Raw genomic sequence first — 21,653 nt, forward strand, 5'->3', positions numbered from 1 at the left:
AGGTATTCACAAGTCTTTGCATCTGCCAATAATCCATATATGGCCAAAATCCTGCATTTATACTCCGGTTACTCAGCCCTTACCGACTGACATATTTTTCTTCTACCTCTGCTCATCTGTAGTTGTCCCTAAGGTGTGCAGTGGCAAAGCCAGCGGTCGGACTTTTGCTTACCCAACGGCCAACATCTTGAACTCCCTGCCTATACCACTGCATTTTACAGAAACCATTGACATTTTAGGAAACTTCTGAAAAGTTTTTAGTTCTCAGACTAATCTTTCATTTTATGTTTACCTCAGTGTGCATTCAGTGTCAGATTGCCCTTTTGGCGAACCCATCTCTTCAGAACCTGTCAGCTTTCCCATCTAACCCACTGTTGACAATGGACATCCTGTTAGCTGCCAAGCAGCAAAACCTTGCAGCAGCTGCCTCATCTATTTTGCTGACTTAGGTCTAGTCAACAGCATCTCCATCCATGCTTACCACTGTTGGGGTTCCGTCCCAACTTTAACCTTGGCCCCTACTTGTGCCGCCATAATAACCACCACCACCACCCATCCGTTTGGCGATTCACCATCACACATCAGGTTGGCGATTCTTCACCACCATCACGCATCAGGTTGGCGATTCACCACCACCACCACGCATCAGGCTGGCGATTCACCACCACCACGCATCAGGCTGGCGATTCACCACCACCACAAATCAGGCTGCCGATTCACCACCACCATGCATCAGGTTGGCGATTCTTCACCACCACGCATCCGTTTGGCGATTCACTACCACGCCTCAGGTTGGCGATTCACCACCACTCTTCAGGTTGGCGATTCACCACCACGCATCCGATTGGTTATCCACCAGGACCATGCATCAGGTGGGCGATTTACCACCACCACCACGCATCCGGTGGGTGATTCACCACCACGCTTCAGGTTGGCGATTCATCACCACCACCACCACGCATCAGATTGGCGATTCATCACCACCACCACCACGCATCAGATTGGCGATTCATCACCACCACCACCACGCATCAGATTGGCGATTCGCCACCATGCATCAGGTTGGTGATTCACCACCACCACGCATCAGGTTGGTGATTCACCCCCACCACCACGCATCAGGTTGGTGATTCACCCCCACCACCACGCATCAGGTTGGCGATTCACCCCCACCACCACGCATCAGGTCGGAGATTCACCACCACCACCACCACACATCAGGTTGGTGATTCACCAGCAGCACGCATCAGGTGGGCGATTCATCACCACCAACACCACCATTCATCAGGATGGCGATTCAACACTACCAGCTCGCATCAGGTTTGCGATTCACCACCACCATGAATCAGGTTGGCGAGTCACCACCACCTGCATCTGAAAGAAACAGGTTAGTATTAGATTCCTTACCTTAGAATACCCCCAGGCGTCAGACTGGATCTGGAAACTTTTGCTTAGCAGTACCCTTGCGCGTCAGTAGGCATCATCTGCGGCTCTGCATTCGTCGTTGTTGGCGCCAGGATAACGTCGCCGGAGTACTTAGACGCTGCCCTCGCGCGCTGACGTCAGTTCCTATTTTTTCCGCGCCAGCAAGCGCCGATCCGGGAACAGTGGAACCCTTTAGTCATTTTTTGACTAAACTTTTTGATCTTTTTGATCCTATTTTTCGAAGTCGAACGACTCCGACGGTGCCGGTAGGGATGCCCGGGTTTAAACCCTGCGTCGACTGCAACCGACTGATGTCAGTTACCGACCCCCATCGCCGATGTCTTCATTGCCTGGGGCCCCACCACGATAACAAGTCGTGCCCCGACTGCAGGGCCTTGATGTCGAAGGCTAGGCGGGAGTGGTCCCGCAAGCGCCTCGAGCTTCGGCAGTCGGCCCGGCGCCATTCGAGGTCCCAGTCCGGACGGAGGTCGAGGGACCGGTCCCGGGGCCGGAGTCATCACGGCTCAGAGAATCGACACCACTCCTCGAGCTCCAAGTCCTCAGGTAAGAGGCTCTGCCGACTCCCCCCGACGCCCGCACGACGCGGCCGGGGTTCGAGTGACACCGCCCACGCGGCTCCACCGGAGCGGCAGGCGTCGCGGCCTGCTCCATACCCGCCGGTTCCTGGGCAGAAGGCGACGCCGGAGGAGATTGACGCCTTCCTCACGGCCATGAGGTTGCTCACTCCTCCGTCTGGTTCTGCGGTGCCTTCGAGCCCAGCGGCCCCGACTGGGAATCCGAGCGGGCCGGGTGCTTCGGCCCCGCGCAGTCGGGTGCTTCGGCCCCGGCGCCGACTACGGTCCAGACGCCGCAGGACTATGCCGGATCCGGGTCGTCGCCGGGCGACCTTACGACCTCGCCTGCGCCGGCTGCTATTGTGTCGCCCCCGGCGCCGACCACGGTCGATGCCGTCCCCAGTCCCCCCCCTCGGTCCAGTTCCGGCGTCGCTCGATTCCGCTTTCGAGGCCGATGGGAGATTTTTACTTCTATGATACGGCCCCATCATTTGACCCTGCATACCAGGAGATTGGTGGCGAGGAGGATTGGGAGGGGTCTGAGGACCCTCTGGCACGGGAGGGCCAGTCTTATCAGGACTGGACAGGTGAGCTTGGGGACGCCAGTGGTCTGGGCACTTCGCCAGACACTGGTTTTGTCTCACCTCCTACCGTGGCTACGGAGGAGGGGGCAGCCTATAGTGTGGTGTTGACGCGGGCGGCTAAGGCCTTATCCCTTGAGCTCCCCGTCGCGGCCGTGAGGACTAACCTCCTCACTGAAGTCCTTAAACCGCAGGCAAGCTCTTCGGAGCCCCTGTTGCCGTTTAATGAGGCCTTGTCTGACGTTCTTCTGGGCACCTGGTCCAGGCCTGCTACAGGTCCTCCTGTAGATCGGAACGTGGCCAGACGCCACCGCCCGGCTCCGGGCGACCCTTGCTTCCTGTCCACCCACCCCACCCCCGAGAGCCTGGTCATTCAGGCCTCTAACTCCCAGACGGCATTCCCGACGGCTCCCCCAGATCGGAAATCCAAGGGTTACGAACAATATGGCAAAAAGATGTTCTCCTCCCTGAGTTTGGGGTCAGTCAACACAGCGTGCCTCTTGGGCCATTATACCCACTCTCTGTGAGACATGGTCGCAGACATGCTGCCACAATGTCCGGAGGAGGCCCGGACTAAACTCGCCCAAGCCCTTGCGGAGGGTCGAGATGCGGCACGGTACTCCATCAGATGTGGACTGGATACCACGGACTCACTGGGTAGAGCGATGGCAACGACGGTGGCGGTTCGTCGCCACGCCTGGCTGAGGTCCCCCAACTTTTTGGCTGATGTCCAAAACACCCTTATGGACATGCCGTTTGAAGGCCGTCGCCTCTTTGGCGACAAGGCAGACAGTGCGCTTGAGCGCTTTAAGGACTCCAGGGCTACGGCCAAGTCCTTGGGCCTGTCGGCCCCGCGCCAGCAATCTGCTGCCTTTCGCCCCTTTCGTGGCCAAGGAAGGGGCGCCCCCACACGTCCTGCCAGCCACGGGCCGCAGACTAACATCCACCGCGGTGGCTGACGTGGTAACCGCCGTGGCGGTGCCCGGGGATAACGGCGCGGCCAGTCCACATCCACCCCTGCAGCATCAGCCTCAAAGCCTTCCTAGTCCGAGCTTTCAGGCCCACGAGACGCCAGTGGGGGGCAGGGTTCGCCATCACCTCCTCCTCTGGTGCAACATCACATCGGACAGGTGGGTGCTGCAAATCGTCCGAAAGGGCTACTCCCTCCCCTTCGAGGCGACCCCTCCAGCCATGCCACCGCAGTACCACCGCGTGTCGGGGGATCATTTAAATCTTCTGTGAGAGGAAGTTACGGCCCTCTTGGCCAAGGGGGCCATCGAGCATGTTCCTGGGCCAGAGGTTGGGTGTGGTTGTTACTCTCACTACTTTCTGGTTCCCAAGAAGGGCAAAGGGGGCCTACGCCCTATCTTGGACCTGCGGAACGTCAATGGCTTCCTCTGGAAGGAGAGGTTCAAGATGCTGACACTGGCCCAGGTCTTAGCTGCCCTTGACCCAGCAGACTGGATGATAGCGTTGGACTTGCAGGACGCTTATTTCCACATCCCCGTCCTGCCGGCCCACCGGCGCTACCTGCGGTTCACGGTAGGCCACGAGCACTTTCAGTTTGCCGTGCTCCCCTTCGGCCTTACCATCACCCCACGGGTGTTCACGAAAGTGATTGCGGTGGTCGCAGCTCATCTGCGCAGGTTAGGGTTGTCAGTCTTTCCCTACCTCGACGACTGGTTGTTGAAGGCGGGCTCGCCCCAGACAGTTGTCAACCACCTCCAGACTACGGCCGACCTCCTGCACCTGCTGGGGTTCTCCATCTATGTGCCGAAGTCGCACCTGTGTCCCTCTCAGAAGATCCTCTTCATCGGAGCGGTTCTAGACTCGGCGCAGTTTCGGGTTTATCCTCCCGAACAGCGGGTTCAGGATATTCAGGCTCTGATTCCGATCTTTCAGCCTTTATCCTGAGTCTCGGTCAGGTTGACGCTGCGGCTTCTGGGGCTGATGGCCTCCTGCATCCTTCTGGTGCATCACGCCCGGTGGCGGATGTGGGCTCTGCAGTGGGACCTGAAGTTTTAGTGGGCCCAGCATCAGGGCAACTTGCTCGACCGTGTCTTGATCTCGGAGGGCACTGCAAGACAGTTGCAGTGGTGGCTCATGGACCGCGATTGGGTCAGCGGCAGATCCTTCTCCCTACCCCAACCGGAGCACGTAGTTGTGACGGACGTGTCCCTCCAGGGCTGGGGGGGCCACATGGGAGAGGCGGAGATCAGAGGCCTCTGGTCTCCGGCTGAGTCCCAGGTCCATATCAACCTTCTGGAGCTGCGGGTGATCCGACTTGACCTGAAGGCATTCCTCCCCTCTGTCCGGGGGAGTGTAGTGCAGGTGTTCACGGACAACACCACCGCCATGTGGTACTGCAACAAACAGGGCGGGGTGGGGTCGTGGACCCTATGCCAGGAGGCTCTGCGCCTCTGGCAGTGGCTGGAATATCAGGGTGTGACCCTGGTGGTTCAACATCTGGCAGGTTCCCTGAACACCAGGGCGGACGAACTCAGCCGTCGGTGCATGATGGATCACGAATGGCATCTGAACTCGGACTTGGTGCAAGGCCTCTTTCAGCAGTGGGGAGAGCCTTGGTTAGATCTATTCGCCACAGAAGAAAACGCGCAATGTCATCAGTTCTGCACGTTGGAATTTCCAAGGCGGCACTCGCTCGGAGACGCTTTTCGTCTCAAGTGTAGTTGCGGTCTATTGTACGCCTTTCCGCCTATACCTCTTCTGCCCAGAGTGCTGAAGATCATCAGGCGCGACCGGGCACAAGTCATCCTTGTGGCTCCGGACTGGGCACGAAGGTTCTGGTATCCCGAGCTCCTCAGCATGTCTGTCGATCCCCCGATTCGTTTGCCCCTTCAGGAGGACCTACTGTCGCAGCAGCAGGGGACGGTTCTCCACCCGAACCTGTCCAGTCTCCACTTACATGCGTGGAGATTGAGCGGCGGCAGTTGAGGCCATTTGACTTGCCTCCTGAAGTCTGTAATGTCATTCTGGCAGCCAGGCGTTCCTCCACAAAATCGGTATACGCCTGCAGGTGGAACAAATTTGTGGCATGGTGCACAGCAAAGGCTGTGGATCCCCTTTCTGCCCCTCTTTCAGAGGTTCTCCTCTTTCTTCTTTCTCTTGCCCAGCAGGGCTCTGCTCTGGGCACTCTGAAGGGCTACCTCTCTGCAATTTCCGCCTAATTAAGGCTACCTGATCAGCCCTCTTTGTTCAAGTCCCCAGTTGTAAATAGGTTTTTGAAGGGCATCACCTATATGTTTCCTCCAGTTCCTTTCGTGATGCCTCAGTGGGACTTGAACCTTGTTCTAACTTATCTGATGTGCTCTCCCTTTGAGCCACTTCACAACTGTCCTCTTCGCCTTCTTACTCGGACGACTGCCTTCCTGGTTGCCATCACCTCTGCCAAGAGAGTGAGTGAGCTCCAGGCCCTTTCTTCTAAACCTCCTTTCCTTTCAGTCCATCCGGGCAAAGTTGTGTTGCGGACCCGACCCTCTTTACTGCCCAAGGTAGTCACAGCCTTCCACATCGGGCAGTCCATCACTGCGCCCACCTTCTTTCTGCATCCGCATCCCTCGAAAGAGGAAGAGAGGCTCCACCGTCTGGACCTAAAACATGCGCTCATTCTATCTGGATCGCACACATCTGTTCCGGGTGGATGACCAACTCTTTGTTGGTTACGTGGGCGCTAAGAAGGGACGGGCGGTGCACAAAGAAACCATTTCTCGATGTGTCTTGTGCATCAAGGCTTGTTACTCTTTGGCTCGAAAGGAGCCTCCTGGCTTCGTGCCCATTCCACACGGTCCCCTTGCAGGACATCTGTCAGGCAGCTACGTGGGCCTCGCTGCACACTTTCGCAAGACACTACTGCCTGAACAGCCAAGTCCGGAGAGATGGCTTTTTCGGCCGTTCCGTTCTCCAGGACTTTCTGGTGTGATTATTGGTTCGCAGACCCACCACCGGGGTTGGCATTGCTGGGGTATCTATTCTAAGGTAAGGAATCTAATACTAACCTGTTTCTTTCAGATACACACGTTACTTACCTTCGGTAACGATATGGCACCAGTGTTGGTTTAAATCATGGCTCTGCGCTTTCTGACACGGAAAAGCTATGTATAAGAACTGACGCAGCGCGCGAGGGCGGCGTCTAAGTACTCCGGCGACGTCACCCCGACGACGGACGCAGAGCCGCAGACGACGCCTACCGACGCGCAAGGGTACTGCTATGCAAAAGTTATCGGATCCAGTCTGACGCCTGGGGGTATTCTAAGGTAAGGAATCTAATACTAACTACTGTTTCTTACAGATATATCGTTACCGAAGGTAAGTAACTTGTGCATTAGGTTGGGACTTCACCACCACCACGCATCAGTTTGCTGATTAACCACCACCACACATCAGGTGGGCAATTCACCACCACCACCGCCACTCATCAGGTTGACGATTCACCACTACCACCACTTATCAGGTTGACGATTCACCACTACGCATCAGGTTGGTGATTCACCACCATCACGCATCAGGTTGGTGATTCACCACCATCACGCATCAGTTTGGCAATTCACCACCACCATGCACTAGGTTGGCAATTCACCACCACCACGCATCATGTTGGCGATTCACCAGTACCACACATCAGGTTGGCGATTCACCAGTACCACACATCAGGTTGGCGATTCACCACCAGGCATCAGGTTGGCGATACACCACCATGCATCAGGTTGGCGATTGACCACCACCACCATGCATCAGGTTGGCGATTCACCACCACCACGTTGCATCATGTTGGCGATTCACCACCATGCATCAGGTTGGTGATTCATGCAAGTGCCATGTTGGATGCTATATTAATGGGATAGAAAACTTTGAATAAAATGGGATGAAGAGGTATTTAAACACCAGGGGCCATATTACAGAAAGTGCTCGGAGGCACAGCGGGCATGTCCCCCTGCTTTGTGAGCTCCAGGGGCATTTTGGTGCCCAAGCCCGTATTAGACATAGGGCACACTTTTCCAGTTTGCGCAATGATGCACCTTTCGATAGATGCGCCATAGGCTAACAGGAAAGTGTCCCTATTACAGAGACTGTGCCGCCCTTCGGGTGTCTGCAAACTGGTGCTGCCCTGGGTGCAACGTATTCAAGTAAAATGCGGAACGGCTGCTTCAAAACCTTTGTGTTTTACTATGCAAGTGACAACCCTCTGCCTTTCGAGGAGGAATTTCAGATCCTTTTGCAAGCAGGTGCAGTAGGTAACCGTACCCCATGCCCCCTTCTCTGGGGCATGCTAATATTCCAGAAGGGGCCTCAGATGCTTGTGCGGCCTCTTCTGGAATATTGAATATTGCTAGCGCAGTACTGACAACGCTTTTCCACATGTAGCACCAGCGCTATCGGTGTTTCAGAAGGGGCTGTATAAGCGTCTGTGGCCCCTTCTATAATACCAAAGTGCCCAGAGCGCACAAAGCAGGCACACATTCTTGTTGCGCCCCATAGCACTTTCTAGTTTACGTCTCCCGGAGATTATGAGTTGCATTGTCAAAGGCAGGTCTAGATTGCCAAAGGTGGCAACTTGTCATGTAGTCTCCGCATAATATAGTCCTTGATACCACAGTAGAGCTGTCTCTGTCTTAGTTGGGGCTAGCCAGGAAATGTGTCTTACCACCCAAAGGATGCTTGAGATGTGCACTTGTCTGTTTTCCTGTGGCACATCTGCATACATTTTATCTAATATTGGGACTCCAATAGTTTCTAATGCTTTGAACTTTCTAAAGCAGAAGTGTACAACACTCACCCATGAAGGTAAGACACATGACAGCTTTTGAACACAAAAACCCCATCTTTGTAAGTGATTCCCTTTTAGATTAATCGTAAATCACATTAGCCCTCACTGATATTCTCAGATTGGGAAGGATTGAACTCCATTGGATCGGCATTTGATACAGCTAGAAGAGAACCTCAAGTGAAGGACCCTTCCGAGATCTTAGTTGCTATCACATTTGTTCAAAGCACATAAATGAAATATACCAACGAAGGAAAACTATCATTGTAGGTATGTATTTTATATTGTTTTTTGGCTAGAATGACTAATAAAGTTTTCTGTAGTTGTATTCTTGTTTGTAGCAATTGTTCTAATGTATTTTAACTGCCGATTCCTCACCAGTGAATCTCCCCAGGCAGCAGACTGGATCGCGAAAACTCTGTGCAATTGCTCTTGTTCAGTGACAGATGGCCTCATCAGTGTCCATCATAACTACTTCCTGTATTCTGAAGGCAGTTTCATTTTTTCTGTGGCCTTCCACACTGTTCTGGAACATTGTTCCTTTTGTTTTTAGTTCTAAGAAGACAGTGTGCCATGATGTCACCCTCCAAAACGGTTGGGTGTATGTTGTGCTATACATCACAAGCAGATGTTCTCTGTGTACACTGACTGAACACAACTCCAAATTCTTTGATAGATGGCCCTGGATGCTTCTGACTGCCAACCCAGACAGTGAAAAACCAAACTTTGCGCTCGCTTTGGTGCTTCTCTTTCTGTTCCAGATGGTTCTGGATGCCTCTGATGGTTCTGGATCCCTCTGATGTGCCTTTGGACCCAGAGATGCGGTGGGGCCCCAGTTGAACTGCTGGCGGGTGTTTCTCCGGTGCCGATGGAACCGTGTCATCAAGAGCCCATTCCTCCTCTGGTGGCATGTAATGCTTTAATGACTCAAGTCCCCTGCTGCTGACTGCTAAATGACCATGGCTAATTTCGGAATTTCACTCAAGACACTGGTGGGTCCGGACAAACCAGATAAGGTATGTCTTTTGTTGCGCCATACAATTATAATGACACAACCTCGGTTTTTAGGATGACAATGTTTTTCTGTTCCCTAACTTCAGAGGCAATACTCCATGAGGATACCGGCCCTATTTAGATCTAACTCTGATGGTCTTCAAGTCATTGATAATGCTACTCGTAATGAAGACTACAGTGAGGCGGATAACTTGCTCCTCCCTATTTACCCTGATGTGAATTTATACCTTTATCAGCAAAATACCAGTAGCTTAGTCACTTTACCAGAAACTAAACTGAATTTACTCTTGGGGCCCCAGCTGAAAAAATCAAAATGGTAGTATGAAGAGCCACAGTGGTGCTGGATGTACTGTTGCCCACTGTGGAAATTAAGGCTAGCCTTTTGACTACGTTTGTGCAGCCTGGGCTATTAACTTTAGAGCCCTTGCTTTCTTTTAATGAAGCTTGACTGTTTCCCTTCATAGCTGCATGGTCCACATGCTCATGCACAGTAGTGAGTCACCCTATTGCTAAGACTTTCACCAGGTGATCCGTTTTTATTTTTGACACAGCATCTGACTCCCAGGAGCCATATTATAAGAGGGAGTTAAGAAAAATTAACTTCATGGGCAAGAGTTCTCTCTTCAGTCAGCCTTTCACTCCATTCTTTAAATACTTTGTACTTTTTGACTTACTACACCCTTACTCTCTAGGAAATGGCGAGTGAGATTTTACCAACTCTTTTGGAGTATTCCTGGAATTCCTGTGCCCAGACTATACTGGACAGCCAGCAGGGCACAGTTTAAGATCTGGCCTGGAAACTGCAGATTGATTTGCTCTGGATATAGGCACCAATGTTGTCATCAGATACCACACTTGGTTTCAACCCACTGGATTTTCTTGGGAAGTCTGAGTTTCTCTTATGTATGTGCCCGTCGATGGAGCCAAGCTGTTTGGTGGAAAAGCATGATTACTACTGCAGGGCTTCAAAGAAAGGAGGACTCTTTCTCTGGGACTACTTTCCCCCACTTGCCTATCAGAAAATTTGAGGGTACTAGTGGTGCCTTACAGTCCCTCCCAATAGCCTGCTCCTTCTTTTTGTGAGACTAGGTTACCGGTCTGGAACAAGGATCCTGTCTCCTTTTTTTAATTTTTCAATTTTAGCCAAAAGTAAGACCGTATTACATAAATTACATTAGACGTGTGAACAAAACATAGATCTATATTAGTAACTTAAACCGTAGTCAAGAAAAAGAGATGCCCATTAAATCAGATATACGGGAAAAAAATCCTAACCAAAGTTTTGAAAGAAACAAAGTTTTCTGAGAAGGAAAAGAAAAACAGGTGTGCATTTTTCATAGAGCCATTAGAGAGACTAAAGTAGATGGGCGGCGCCTTGTTACTCCCCTAGAAGATCGGTCCAGGTCCAATTGAATTTCAGCCAAGAGCGTGGCATCTAGCTTTAGCCAAAGCGAGTTCCATCTTGTAGACCTGTCTGAGTAATACCCAGAACTCATTGACACTAGGGCTGACATTATCTAGCCAGACTCTAGCGATGCATAAGCGGGCACGTCCTATGAAAATAGTTGCTAGCAGACTTCGTATCACCAGCCGCCTCTCTTCTAATCCCTAGAAATATTTATTTCTCAGTAAGCTGGAAATTCGGGCCGCACTGAGATAACTGGAGACCCCACTCCAAAACCTGTCAAGCCTTGGACAGTCTGCAAACATATGCCGGAGGTCTGCACCATACAAATGACATTTCGGACAGAATGATTTCTCGCAACATCGGGAGGCCCACTTAGATATAATCTCAGGTGTATAGTACAACATATATACTACCCGATGCTGTTGCAACTTTAAATTGACCGTTGTTACCCCTTGGTCTAATACACCCATGGACTCCTGTATATCCCCCACCATTATTTCAGCCTGGAGAACCCGACTTAATTTAGCAGCGATCTGTAACCATTGTCACTGGCTTTAGCCAAAAAGTTCTGATAGAGTAGACTGATAGCCCCTCGGCCGAAGCACGTATATATTCAGACCAGTATTCCTGACTGGTTTGGCATTGTTAATAACTTTTTGCCTTGTGTGAAAAAGTCCCTAACCTGTAAATATTTTAAAAACGTATTTTGCAACAGACCAAACTCATCTTTAGGTGCGACAAAAGAACGAAACCCCCGTCCGTCATACAGTTGCAGTTGACCCAGCCGGGTAATACCCTTACATTGCCAGTCTTTCCCAATTGCTTACAGATGTCTTGCCAGATCCAAATTATATGTTTAACTACCATAAACTTTACCCTCTTGTAGTAGTTGGGATCAAAGTTTTATACAGCATAAAACTGACTGAAGAACCGCAGGCTAGCTGATAACATAGCAAAGTTGGCCCGGAGTCCAGCCTGCAGAGCAAACCACGAATCTGACGGATGAAGTAATCCCAGTAGTAAAGCTTGAAATCGGGGAGCTTGAAACCCCCTTTGTGCATATGATAATTTCATAAACTTGAGAGCCCACCTGGCATGCCTATAAACCCAAATAAAACTACCTATGACACTGTCTAATTTCTTATAAAAGGACCAAGGAACCCGCAGTGGTATAGAGCGAAACAAATAGGAAAATTTAGGGAGGATGCTCATTCTTAGGACGTTACACCTCCCGTAGTTGCTTAGCGGAAGCCGGTGCCAACTGCGCAATTTAGCCGAAGCAGTCTTCAAAAGGGGGTCATAGTTTAATGTTACAATATCATCAATCTGACTACTGAGACATACCCCAAGATAAGTTGCTGTTCGTGTGACCCCTAATGTTGGAGGTAGGGCTTCAGATTGAAAGAAGACAATTGTCTGAGTTTTAGCTAGGTTCAACTTGTAGCCCGAAAAGGAGCAGAATGACGTAGCCTCTTGCATAATATATGTAATAGCTTCACCAGGATTGGCAGAGAAAACTGCAATATCGTCAGCGTATCCCATAACCGTAAGTTCCATACCATTAAGGCATACAGGGGAGATCCCTCCAATGAGCAACAAATGCCTTGTGGCTTGATATAAAGAGCAAACAGCAGGGGTGATTTCAAGCCATTCAGTTTGATTGTGGCGACCGGCTTCTTATACAGCTTCTGTACAGAAGAGATAAACATGGGATCTAGGCCGAATAACATCATGGTAAGCCATAGAGCCTAAATGAAAAGGATATGCAGTTCCTGAGGGGAGTGAGCATGTCTCTTGTGAATTTCCCTCACACACCCCGAAGGATGTCATGCTTCATCATTGGGCGGTTCTCCTCGTTGGGCCGGCGCTGCAATGCCAGACGGGCTCCCGCGAAGGTGCTCTTTGCCGGAGATCTTTTAAGAGACGGCTGTTTGGTGCGTGAAGGTAAGTGGTCAAGGTAGTGGAGTGAGTGTGAGTTTGTGAATTAAAATAGGTTTAGTACTGCCCTATATGGAACACATTTTATTCTTTGGGTGCACTAACCTAGCTAAAATACGTGGGCCCTATTTGGAATAGATGATCCTACAGGGTCTATTCAGTGTATGTGGTCGACATGTTTCTTGCCTTCTGCCCCTAACGGATCAATCGGCAATTTTTCAGGACCGGTAGCCAAGGGAGTCAAGTAGTCCTAAACTCTAACACTACCGCAAGGCCGGTGTAGAATACCGTATTTGTCACCAGCGATGCTTGGGATGTTCCAGGATTGGCGAACTGGAAAGGTGAGACCTGAGGAGAATTATGAACTAGTGAATTCCAGAACTAACTCTGGAGAACAGTAATATCCATCAATGCAGCAGTGATTTACATGCAAAGGCTAGTTGTTGCCCCAAGGGTGATATTGGTGGATACACTGTGGGTGGGTAATATAAAAACAAATGTGACTCTGTATACATCACGTTATATGCTGTATACATCACGTTATAAATCATCATTACGAGTGCAATGTTGTGACAGTGCTGACATTCTAGATGGAATCAATCTATCAAAAGGATATGATATAAAAAGCTCAGAGTGCACACAATATATGTGTTAATAAGCAATCAGATTTTAGTGTGCTGCTCGTTTTTCACCCCCTGTGTTATGCATTGTGAGCTTATACCACCGGGGTATCGTAAACTGAATGGCGGTTAACATATCATGCCACTGGTGCGTACTTTATACACAACTTACCCCTGATTGTAGGGTCATAACCAGACGGGATAGCCGAGAGAGCACCTCGTTGCTCCCCTCTGAAAAACAAATGACAAGAGACTGGCAGGCGGCCGTACGCGTACACACCTGAGCACAGGTTAAAGTCTTACATGTCTCTCCTTTCACACACCCTCAAAAGTGCATGTAGCCATTAAAAGATACTCGCATATGGGTGGCGCGCAACTAGCGGCGATCCTGTCCCAGCTCCCGTAGCTCTGTCAAGTGCACAGGTTTTTGTGAATTTAATCATCGCGCACAGATCAAAAGCCTAGACCGTAGCCGCAGGCGGCTATATTTTTGGTATTATAGTAAGGTCTGCATTCGAGTACTGCTGAATCTGAAAACTTTATTAAACCACTGCGTCCACTGTGCTAAGATTTGTTACTGTGATTTGTCATAGTGTAATTCCTCGAGGGGCTGCGGCCATTCTGCAGGGCAATATCTAGTAATTAGTCATTCAATTGTAGATACGACAAATGTGATGTCTTTTAGATGAGTGTGTGTGACTCGTCTACTACTCTCAGAAGGTGCGATATATTGTTATAAATGGCCAATATCGGTTGACAGTTTTTTTAGTGAGTATGTAAGGCACACAAACGTAGTGTGCATCACCACTTCTATATCGGACAGATCTAAATACTTCACAATTGAAGAGAGTATGCTCATAGGGTGATCGGACAGACAGAAATATGTTATAAGTAACACACTATATGGTATAGTGCCTGTCTTAGTGTTTGCTAGTTGCATCGAAGTCATAGTAATGGATCCCCTGCAAGGGGATATTGTCATTGAGTCCCCTTGTGTTACTTAAAATTTTGAAAATCCATTTTTGCTCTTTTCTGAAGAGTGCTTCCTTACTGATCCAAGGGCGTGATTCCAAGATGGTCCAACACATGTCGTTAGCAGTGTGGTTGGCTTCTGTGAAATGGGTACACATCTTAGTATTGTTTTTCTTACACGGGATGTTACTGCGGTGTTCTGAGATTCTAATTTTTACGGGGCGGGTTATCATGCCCACGTACTTGAGATTAGAGGGACATGTATTTAAATATACACAATTGCGCGTGTTACAATTTGTGTGTGCCCTTTGATGCCAGGTGAAGGTATCTGTAAACGTAACCGTTTTACCTGTTTTGGTTAATGGGCAAGCTATGCATTGACCACATGGATAGTGGCCAGTGACCCGTGGTAGGTCCCAAAGTTGATTTCTCATAGGTGACTTTTTTAGGTCTTGCTCGTATGAGTAGATTTTTTAGATTATTGCTTCTCCTGAAGGGGTATCTCGGGCCATAGAGCCTCCCAGGCCACTCTATTGAACGCCTTTTCCGCGCCAAGCATAACCATACCCATCTGTTTATTAAGTTTGCGTAAGACGTCAAAGGCGGCTATGGTAGTACCTATGTGGGCCATTGTGTCTCTACCAGGAACAAAGCCAGACTTTTGCTCTGATACAAGCTTATGGACGAGAGGAGCTAGACGGGAAGCCAGAATCTTAGAGAAGGTTTTGGCGTCTGCATTAATTGAAGATATCAGAGGATAAGAACTTCTATCGTCAATCGGCTTCCCCTTTTTAGGGAATGCCACGATATTAGTTGCACTCAATAAGTCGAGAGTATTTCCCTTATTAGTAATGTCAGTACTCAACTAGTTTAAGGCTCCTGTCAAGTACAAGAACCTCATCCTCTTCTCTTCCCTTGCTGCAGGTTCTGCTAAGCAGCTTTAGTTCCCTGTAGTCCTTCTGACCCTCCGGGACAGTCTAATTCCTGATGAGGGGAGAATTCAGTATTGGTTTTCCAGCTGGTACTCTGTTACTTCAGACAAATGGGAATTACAGATTGTTCAATTTAGTTATGCCCTCTTTTTCTTGGCTACTCCTCCTAATATCTGCCTAAATTTAACCCAGACGTCTATGATCATGCCATTGTCATCTCCAGAGCGGTATAGATGTTGTTCGCCAAGGGCACAATCATGGTGGTGCCCCCTGGCAAACGTGCAAGGAGGACTATTCCCAATATTTCTTGGTCCCTATGAAAGATAGCGGGGGGAGGTTTGCTGAGGCCAATCCTAAACATTATCCTCTTGAGCCCATTTCTCTAAAAGAAGTTAAAAGCTATGCTGCTGGATCAAGTTCTGTTGGCCTCGGACCCTGCAAACTAAATTGTGTCTCTTGCCTTGCAAAGCATGTACATCCTTGTGCTGGTCCTGCAGTCCCACACATAGTACCTCAGTTTTGTAATTGGAATGAAACACTTCCAGTTCAGCGCCCTGGTCTTCGGCCTTTACTTAATCCCATTAATGTTCACAAAGTTTGTCTGTGGTTGTAACCGATCTTCAGAATGTCAGGGGTACATGTTTTCCCATAGCTCAACAACTATTTCTAAAGACGAGCTCTCGCTCTGATAGTCTCTGACCAACTTAGGGAAATGATCTTGTTGTCCACCCTACGGGTTCTCAATCCCTAAGCCAAATTCCCATCTTCAGCCCTTTCCTAGGGTTCCCTTTTCAGGGCCTTTCTGGAAACTGTGTCTTCAAAGGCCTTTCTACTCCAGCAATGAGTCTGGCACATTCTGTGTATTATCTTAGTGTTTCTCAAGCAAGCACTCATTCCAGAACTGATAGTTCTGAGGCTTCTCCTGGCCTTGTGCATTCTGCTGATACCTCATGCCTATTGGCACATGCAGCTGTCCAGTGGAACCTTGCCTTCAAAGGAACCCTCCACTGGGAGTGCCATTTGTGTTTCAGCTAAAGTGGCAGAGGATCACTGATCGTAGATGATGAAAGCCCACCTGGTGTGCTGCAAGCCATCCTTTCCTCAGACCGCGCATTCAGTCATGATGGATGCATTTCTGGACTGGGGGGCCACCTTAGAGATCATGGTTCTCTTCTTAATGATGAAGCAGCAACATCATTTAATTTTTTTACATCTGCACTCAGGCAGGCTTGACCTCAACGGATTCTTCCTTCTAGCAGGGATATGTCAGTCCAAGTCAATTACTGAAAAGCTGTCCTACCATGTTATACTGCATTAAGCATGGCGGAGTGCTGACCCGTGCCCTCTGAAGTCTTTATGGCTATGGTGGTAGCTCTAACTTCACAGGATCTTTCTCACACTATCAGTCTCTCAATTTTTCAGTCATTCTCCCCTTCTCAGGGCACAGAATATGTATTTGAGTAATGGTCCTCCCATTGCAATGATGACACTCATATGTGGCTTCATGTCGTCCTATCTGGAGTGGGACATAGGCCAGCAAAACCACCTTCCACTGTACAGTTGCTGTTGTAGACAGTTTTCCTAATCCACTCTTCTGCCTGGGGTGACTCGCAACATGAGAAATTAACAGTTAAAAGTATCCACCAGAAAAGGCTTAACTGAAGGTAAGTAACTAGTTTTAATCCAAGTTTCAGCCCACATTAACTGTTTTGTTGGCTTTGTTTTTACTTTCTCAAGGTGTATTGGACATTCCTATGATTAGCTGGGTTGTTATGCTTGTGTCTCGACTACTGGATTATGTGGCCACTGTTGAAGATGAAGCAGCTACTGCTAAAAAGCCGCTAAACGGAAAAGAGAGGGAACGTTTTTTTTCAGGTATGTAGTATTTATATACTCATTAGAGTAGTTGCACGAGACAACTAACCCATATTTGATTTTACTTTCTGCAGAACAGTTTTAAATGTGTATTACTTATAAAGGGGAAGTGGATTTCAAATGTTTTATATGCCCCAACTCCTTTGGTATATGGATTAGTCTCATGATAACCTGGGGAACATTACTGTGTGTAGATAGTGTTTTTTCTGGAAACCTTCCTACAGCTGACCCCTTTTATGGATATATAGCTTGCCCCAGTATTGGAACTTTCATAGATTCCCATAGCTTGTATCATTCCCCGTCGTCGGAATGGGAGCCTCGGTAAATAAAAATACCATAGCAGTAGGTACAAAAGAGAAAGAAAGGCATAGGCCTCATCTTTTTTGTAGCATATCCGCCTCTTTTTGTAAAAGAGACCAAAAACTTGAAACAACCAATCAGATTAGCCTCACCCCATAGAACCTTCCTGAGAGAACCTCAGATCCTCCGATTTTCTACCGCACGTTGTGCTAAGGGAGTCTCCTCTGAGCTCTGCTCAGTTTTCTCTACAACTTTGGATTTCAGCTACTTTTTTCTTCAAAATGTCAGATAAAGAGAAAAAGGCTTTATTTAAGGCTTGTGCTACTTGTTCTAAGAAGAGGCTTTATGTGGAGGACAAGCATAAGGATTGTATTTAGTGCTTGTACCCGGACCACAAAGCCACTGATTGTAAAATCTGCAGAACTTTCTCCACCAAGACACTGAGTGACAGGGAAGGAAGAGTTTTGACTTGGCTACAGAAGATGAAGTATCGGAAGGAGGTGATTTCTAGTGACAGCGAGGATTCCTCCTCAGCTTCTTGATCAAGGAGATCTAAGAAGAGGGGTAGGTATTCCCCTTCAACATCAACTGAACCTCCTGCTAAGGCCTCTCAAAAGACCTCTGATAGGCCTCATGGGCCCAGTCCCGTTAAATCTCCTCACCGAGGTGCAAAGGAGAAGGAGGGACGTGTGACTGAGGTCAGTTCTACACAGAAGGTAAATCCAGTATCTTCTGTTGTTTCTCCACCATCTGAGAATACAAAAGGTTTTAAAAAGCCAGCATCTTTACCTCAGGAAGGAAAATCGGACAAGAAAACCTGTTCGTCGATGACGGCTTCATCAGGTACGTCGACGACGGTTTCGAAAGGGCGTCCGGTGTCGATTATGGCTCTGTCGCCGGTCCCATCGACTACAGCTTCGACGACGACTTCGACGACGCAAGGTCCTGTTTCAGCTTCGTCGACAATATTAATACCGTCGACGAGGATGACGCTGACGGTGTCGACGAAGACGACGACGATGTTGATGGCTACCATGATATTTACGGCGAGCTTGATTTCTCCACCGTCGACGATGATCCCTTCCCCGTCAACGATGCTCTTGTCGACGACGATTCCATCGATGACGACGATGACTCCGTCGACGGTGCAAAATGTTAAGATATCAATTAGGAAATGCCAAATTACACTGGAGATGACATCTCCGCGAAGAGTGACATCTCCGCGAAGAGTGACACATTTGCCTCCGGCTTTACTTTTAGATGAAGACTATTCTGATGAGGAAGATGGTCCTTATGGCGATGCATATAGTCCTTCTCAGCTCCAGGTGAAATACCAGGACTCAGATTCTGATGACTATTATGAACAGCGGCAACCCCCTCCTAGGGAAAGACCTCAAGAACAGTCTCAGCAGGGTATGGTGTCTATGCCTTCTTCCCTAATAAGTGACTTACAGATCATGTTGATGGATTACAGGAGGAGATTTCCATCCCAACCATCTGAATCCATGAAACCACTCCGCAGCCACCACCACCGCCTCTTCCTTCGACTACTACGGTTCAACCATCAGAGCCGGAACCTTTGGAGGAACAACAAAGTATCGCCACGAGGCAGGCTAATGCGGATGATGATGATGACGATGATTCCTCGGGGGATGACCGGAATGTAAGAGAGGTCCCAAACCCGCATAGAGAATGGGATGACTATATTATACCAGCTCCCGCTTCACCTGTACCGGATCCTGTGGATTCTCCCACAGCAGACATCGGAGGTTTCTATAATCTTATGGAGAGAGTTTCAAAAAGATTTGGTCTTCCTGTTCCGGTGGTTCAATCGGACTACTTTCTCTATGACTTTAAAGAGACTTAACCCCTTCGACGCTGATGACGAGCTGGGCTCGTCATGAGGTAGCCTCCTCGCACGCTCATGACGAGCCCAGCTCGTCACGTAACATGCGTTTTTCAAAAACTCAGCGTACGGGCGGAATTCCGCCCGCACGCATGCGGTTATAGAAAATCCATTCGCTCTATTCCCGTCATAGAACATATATGGACTGAAGGTATGAAGGTTATGCAGTCCCCAGCTACTGTTATCCCTGTTCTACCACGGCTGGAGAAAAAATATAAGGCTCCTGATGGTAGTCCTGTTGCCTGATTGGCCAACCAAGGCCTGACTCAGTAATCTCCCAGGCGGTCAGAGAAAGTCAAAGAACTCATTAGCTCCTCTTGCCTCACCGTCAAACAGAGAAGGCAGGCGCCTTGACAACGTGGGCAAGAGATTCTCTTCAATGTCAAGCCTCCTGGTTCGAGCCTCCAATGCACTGGCAATTTTGGGACGATATGATCGCCAAATGTTGTGCGATTTGGCTCCTTTCATTGATCAGTTACCAGATACTTCAAAGGCGGATGCAAAGAAAATTCTGGAGGAGGGGGAGCGATCTTCCTCAGAGATTATTGATTGTGCCATGGACATTGCCACAACTGCTTTTCGCGCCTTGGCAGGCTCAGTTGTCCTAAGGAGGCAAGGTTGGCTTCGGGCTACCTGGTTTCGTCCTGAAGTGCAAAATAAGATTTTGGACCTGCCATTTGATGGGGCCATGCTTTTTGGTAAGCATATAGACGACGCCTTACAGGACATCAAAAAGGACACGGACGCAGCTAAGTCCTTAGGCACATTGCAATATCGCACGGTACCTTTCCGAAGGGCAAAAGGGAAAGGTTTTTCAAATTACAGAGGAGGATACCAACAGCGCTACTCCTATTCGCAATCTTCGCAGACTTACAAGCCTCAATACTCTCAATGCCAGGGCCAGTCGGCGTCTTTCTCTCACCAACCTGCAAGAGGTCGTCGGGGGTGTCACAGGAGAGATTCATCTAAACGTCAATAGCGGCCTCTCAGCTCTGTCTGCTGTTCCTCCACCCCTGGTAACATCAGTACGGGGTAGGATTTCACACTGTCTGCGCAGCTGGAAGATCATAACATCAGATCGGTGGGTCCTCAATATTGTACAATTTGGCCACATATTGGAATTCCAAGACCCCCCACCTTCCAGAGCTCCTTGCGCCACCAAATCAAAACATCTACAGCTTCTACGTCTCGAAGCCCACCAACTGCTCATCAAGGGAGCAATAGAGCCTGTGCCTCTATCTCAAAGAGGAGAAGGGTTCTATTCCAGGTTTTTCCTGGTTCGCAAGACGGAGGAGAAATGGCGCCCAATTTTAGACCTGAGGGAGCTCAACACCTACCTCATAAAACTATCATTCAGGATGGTATCCCTTCAGGATATTTTGTGCCTTCTCAATCCAAGAGATTACATGGCCACTCTGGATCTCGAGGATGCATATTTTCACGTACCAATCCACCCAGCTCCCAGACGATACTTACGTTTCACAGTAGCCAAGAGCCATTTTCAATTCAAAGTCTTGCCTTTCGAGCTCATATCCGCTCCTCGGATTTTCACGAAGGTTTTAGCCCCGGTGTCAGCGTTTCTCAGAAAACAATCTCTAGAAGTGTTTCCCTACCTTAACGATTGGTTGATAAAAGCTCCATCTTCTCAAGCAACTACAAGAGCAGTCACAAGTTGCATTCGACTTTTCAAGCATCTGCGTCTACAACTCAACAGGAACAAATTGGTCCTTATCCCATCCAGGTCGGCCAAATTCCTAGGTTCCATTCTGGATACAAGATGCTGCAAGACTTTCCCATCAGAGGAAAGACAAGAAAAACTCATTCTCTCCGCTCGTCTATTGCAAAGGAGACGGTCTCTATCGGTCCGTCTGTACAAATCACTCCTCGGATCGATTTCATCCTGCATACCCTTAATTCCGCATTGCAGACTACGTATGCACCCGTTGCAGGAGCCACTGGACAGACAATGGCACCAGGCGGAAGGCTCATTCGACGACAAGATAATGGTCACTCTCCTCACATGAGAAAGGCGGCCAATTGGTGGACGGACAGAGACAAGATCTCAAAGGGTCTCACTTTCAAGATTGCTCCATCTCCCTTGGTTCTGATCACGGATGCCTCGCTGGAAGGCTAGGGAGCTGTTTTACAAGAGCTACAAGTGAGCGGTCATTGGACACCCGAGCAGCGTACTTTCCCCATCAATCTTCTGGAGCTCAAGGCAATTCATTTAGCTTTGCAAGCTTTCCTTCCCAGAATTCTGAATTCCACCGTACTGGTTCATACGGACAACACGACGGCCATGCATTATGTGAACAAGCAAGGTGG

At 49.0% G+C, this 21,653-nt stretch overlaps 1 protein-coding gene across 4 annotated transcripts in view; it reads left to right on the forward strand.

Moving 5' to 3' along the window:
- Positions 1 to 21,653, forward strand: part of BIRC6 (baculoviral IAP repeat containing 6) — a 2,208,279-nt gene that overhangs the window by 922,647 nt on the left and 1,263,979 nt on the right. For all 4 annotated transcript variants that reach the window (XM_078648748.1, XM_078648749.1, XM_078648751.1 and 1 more), the window contains one exon: positions 16,985 to 17,122. In XM_078648748.1, coding sequence (XP_078504874.1) covers positions 16,985 to 17,122 — 138 coding nt within the window. The remainder of the gene's footprint in view (positions 1 to 16,984; positions 17,123 to 21,653) is intronic.

This window comes from Lissotriton helveticus, chromosome 6, assembly GCF_964261635.1.
Source record: "Lissotriton helveticus chromosome 6, aLisHel1.1, whole genome shotgun sequence".
Classification (NCBI taxonomy): domain Eukaryota; kingdom Metazoa; phylum Chordata; class Amphibia; order Caudata; family Salamandridae; genus Lissotriton; species Lissotriton helveticus.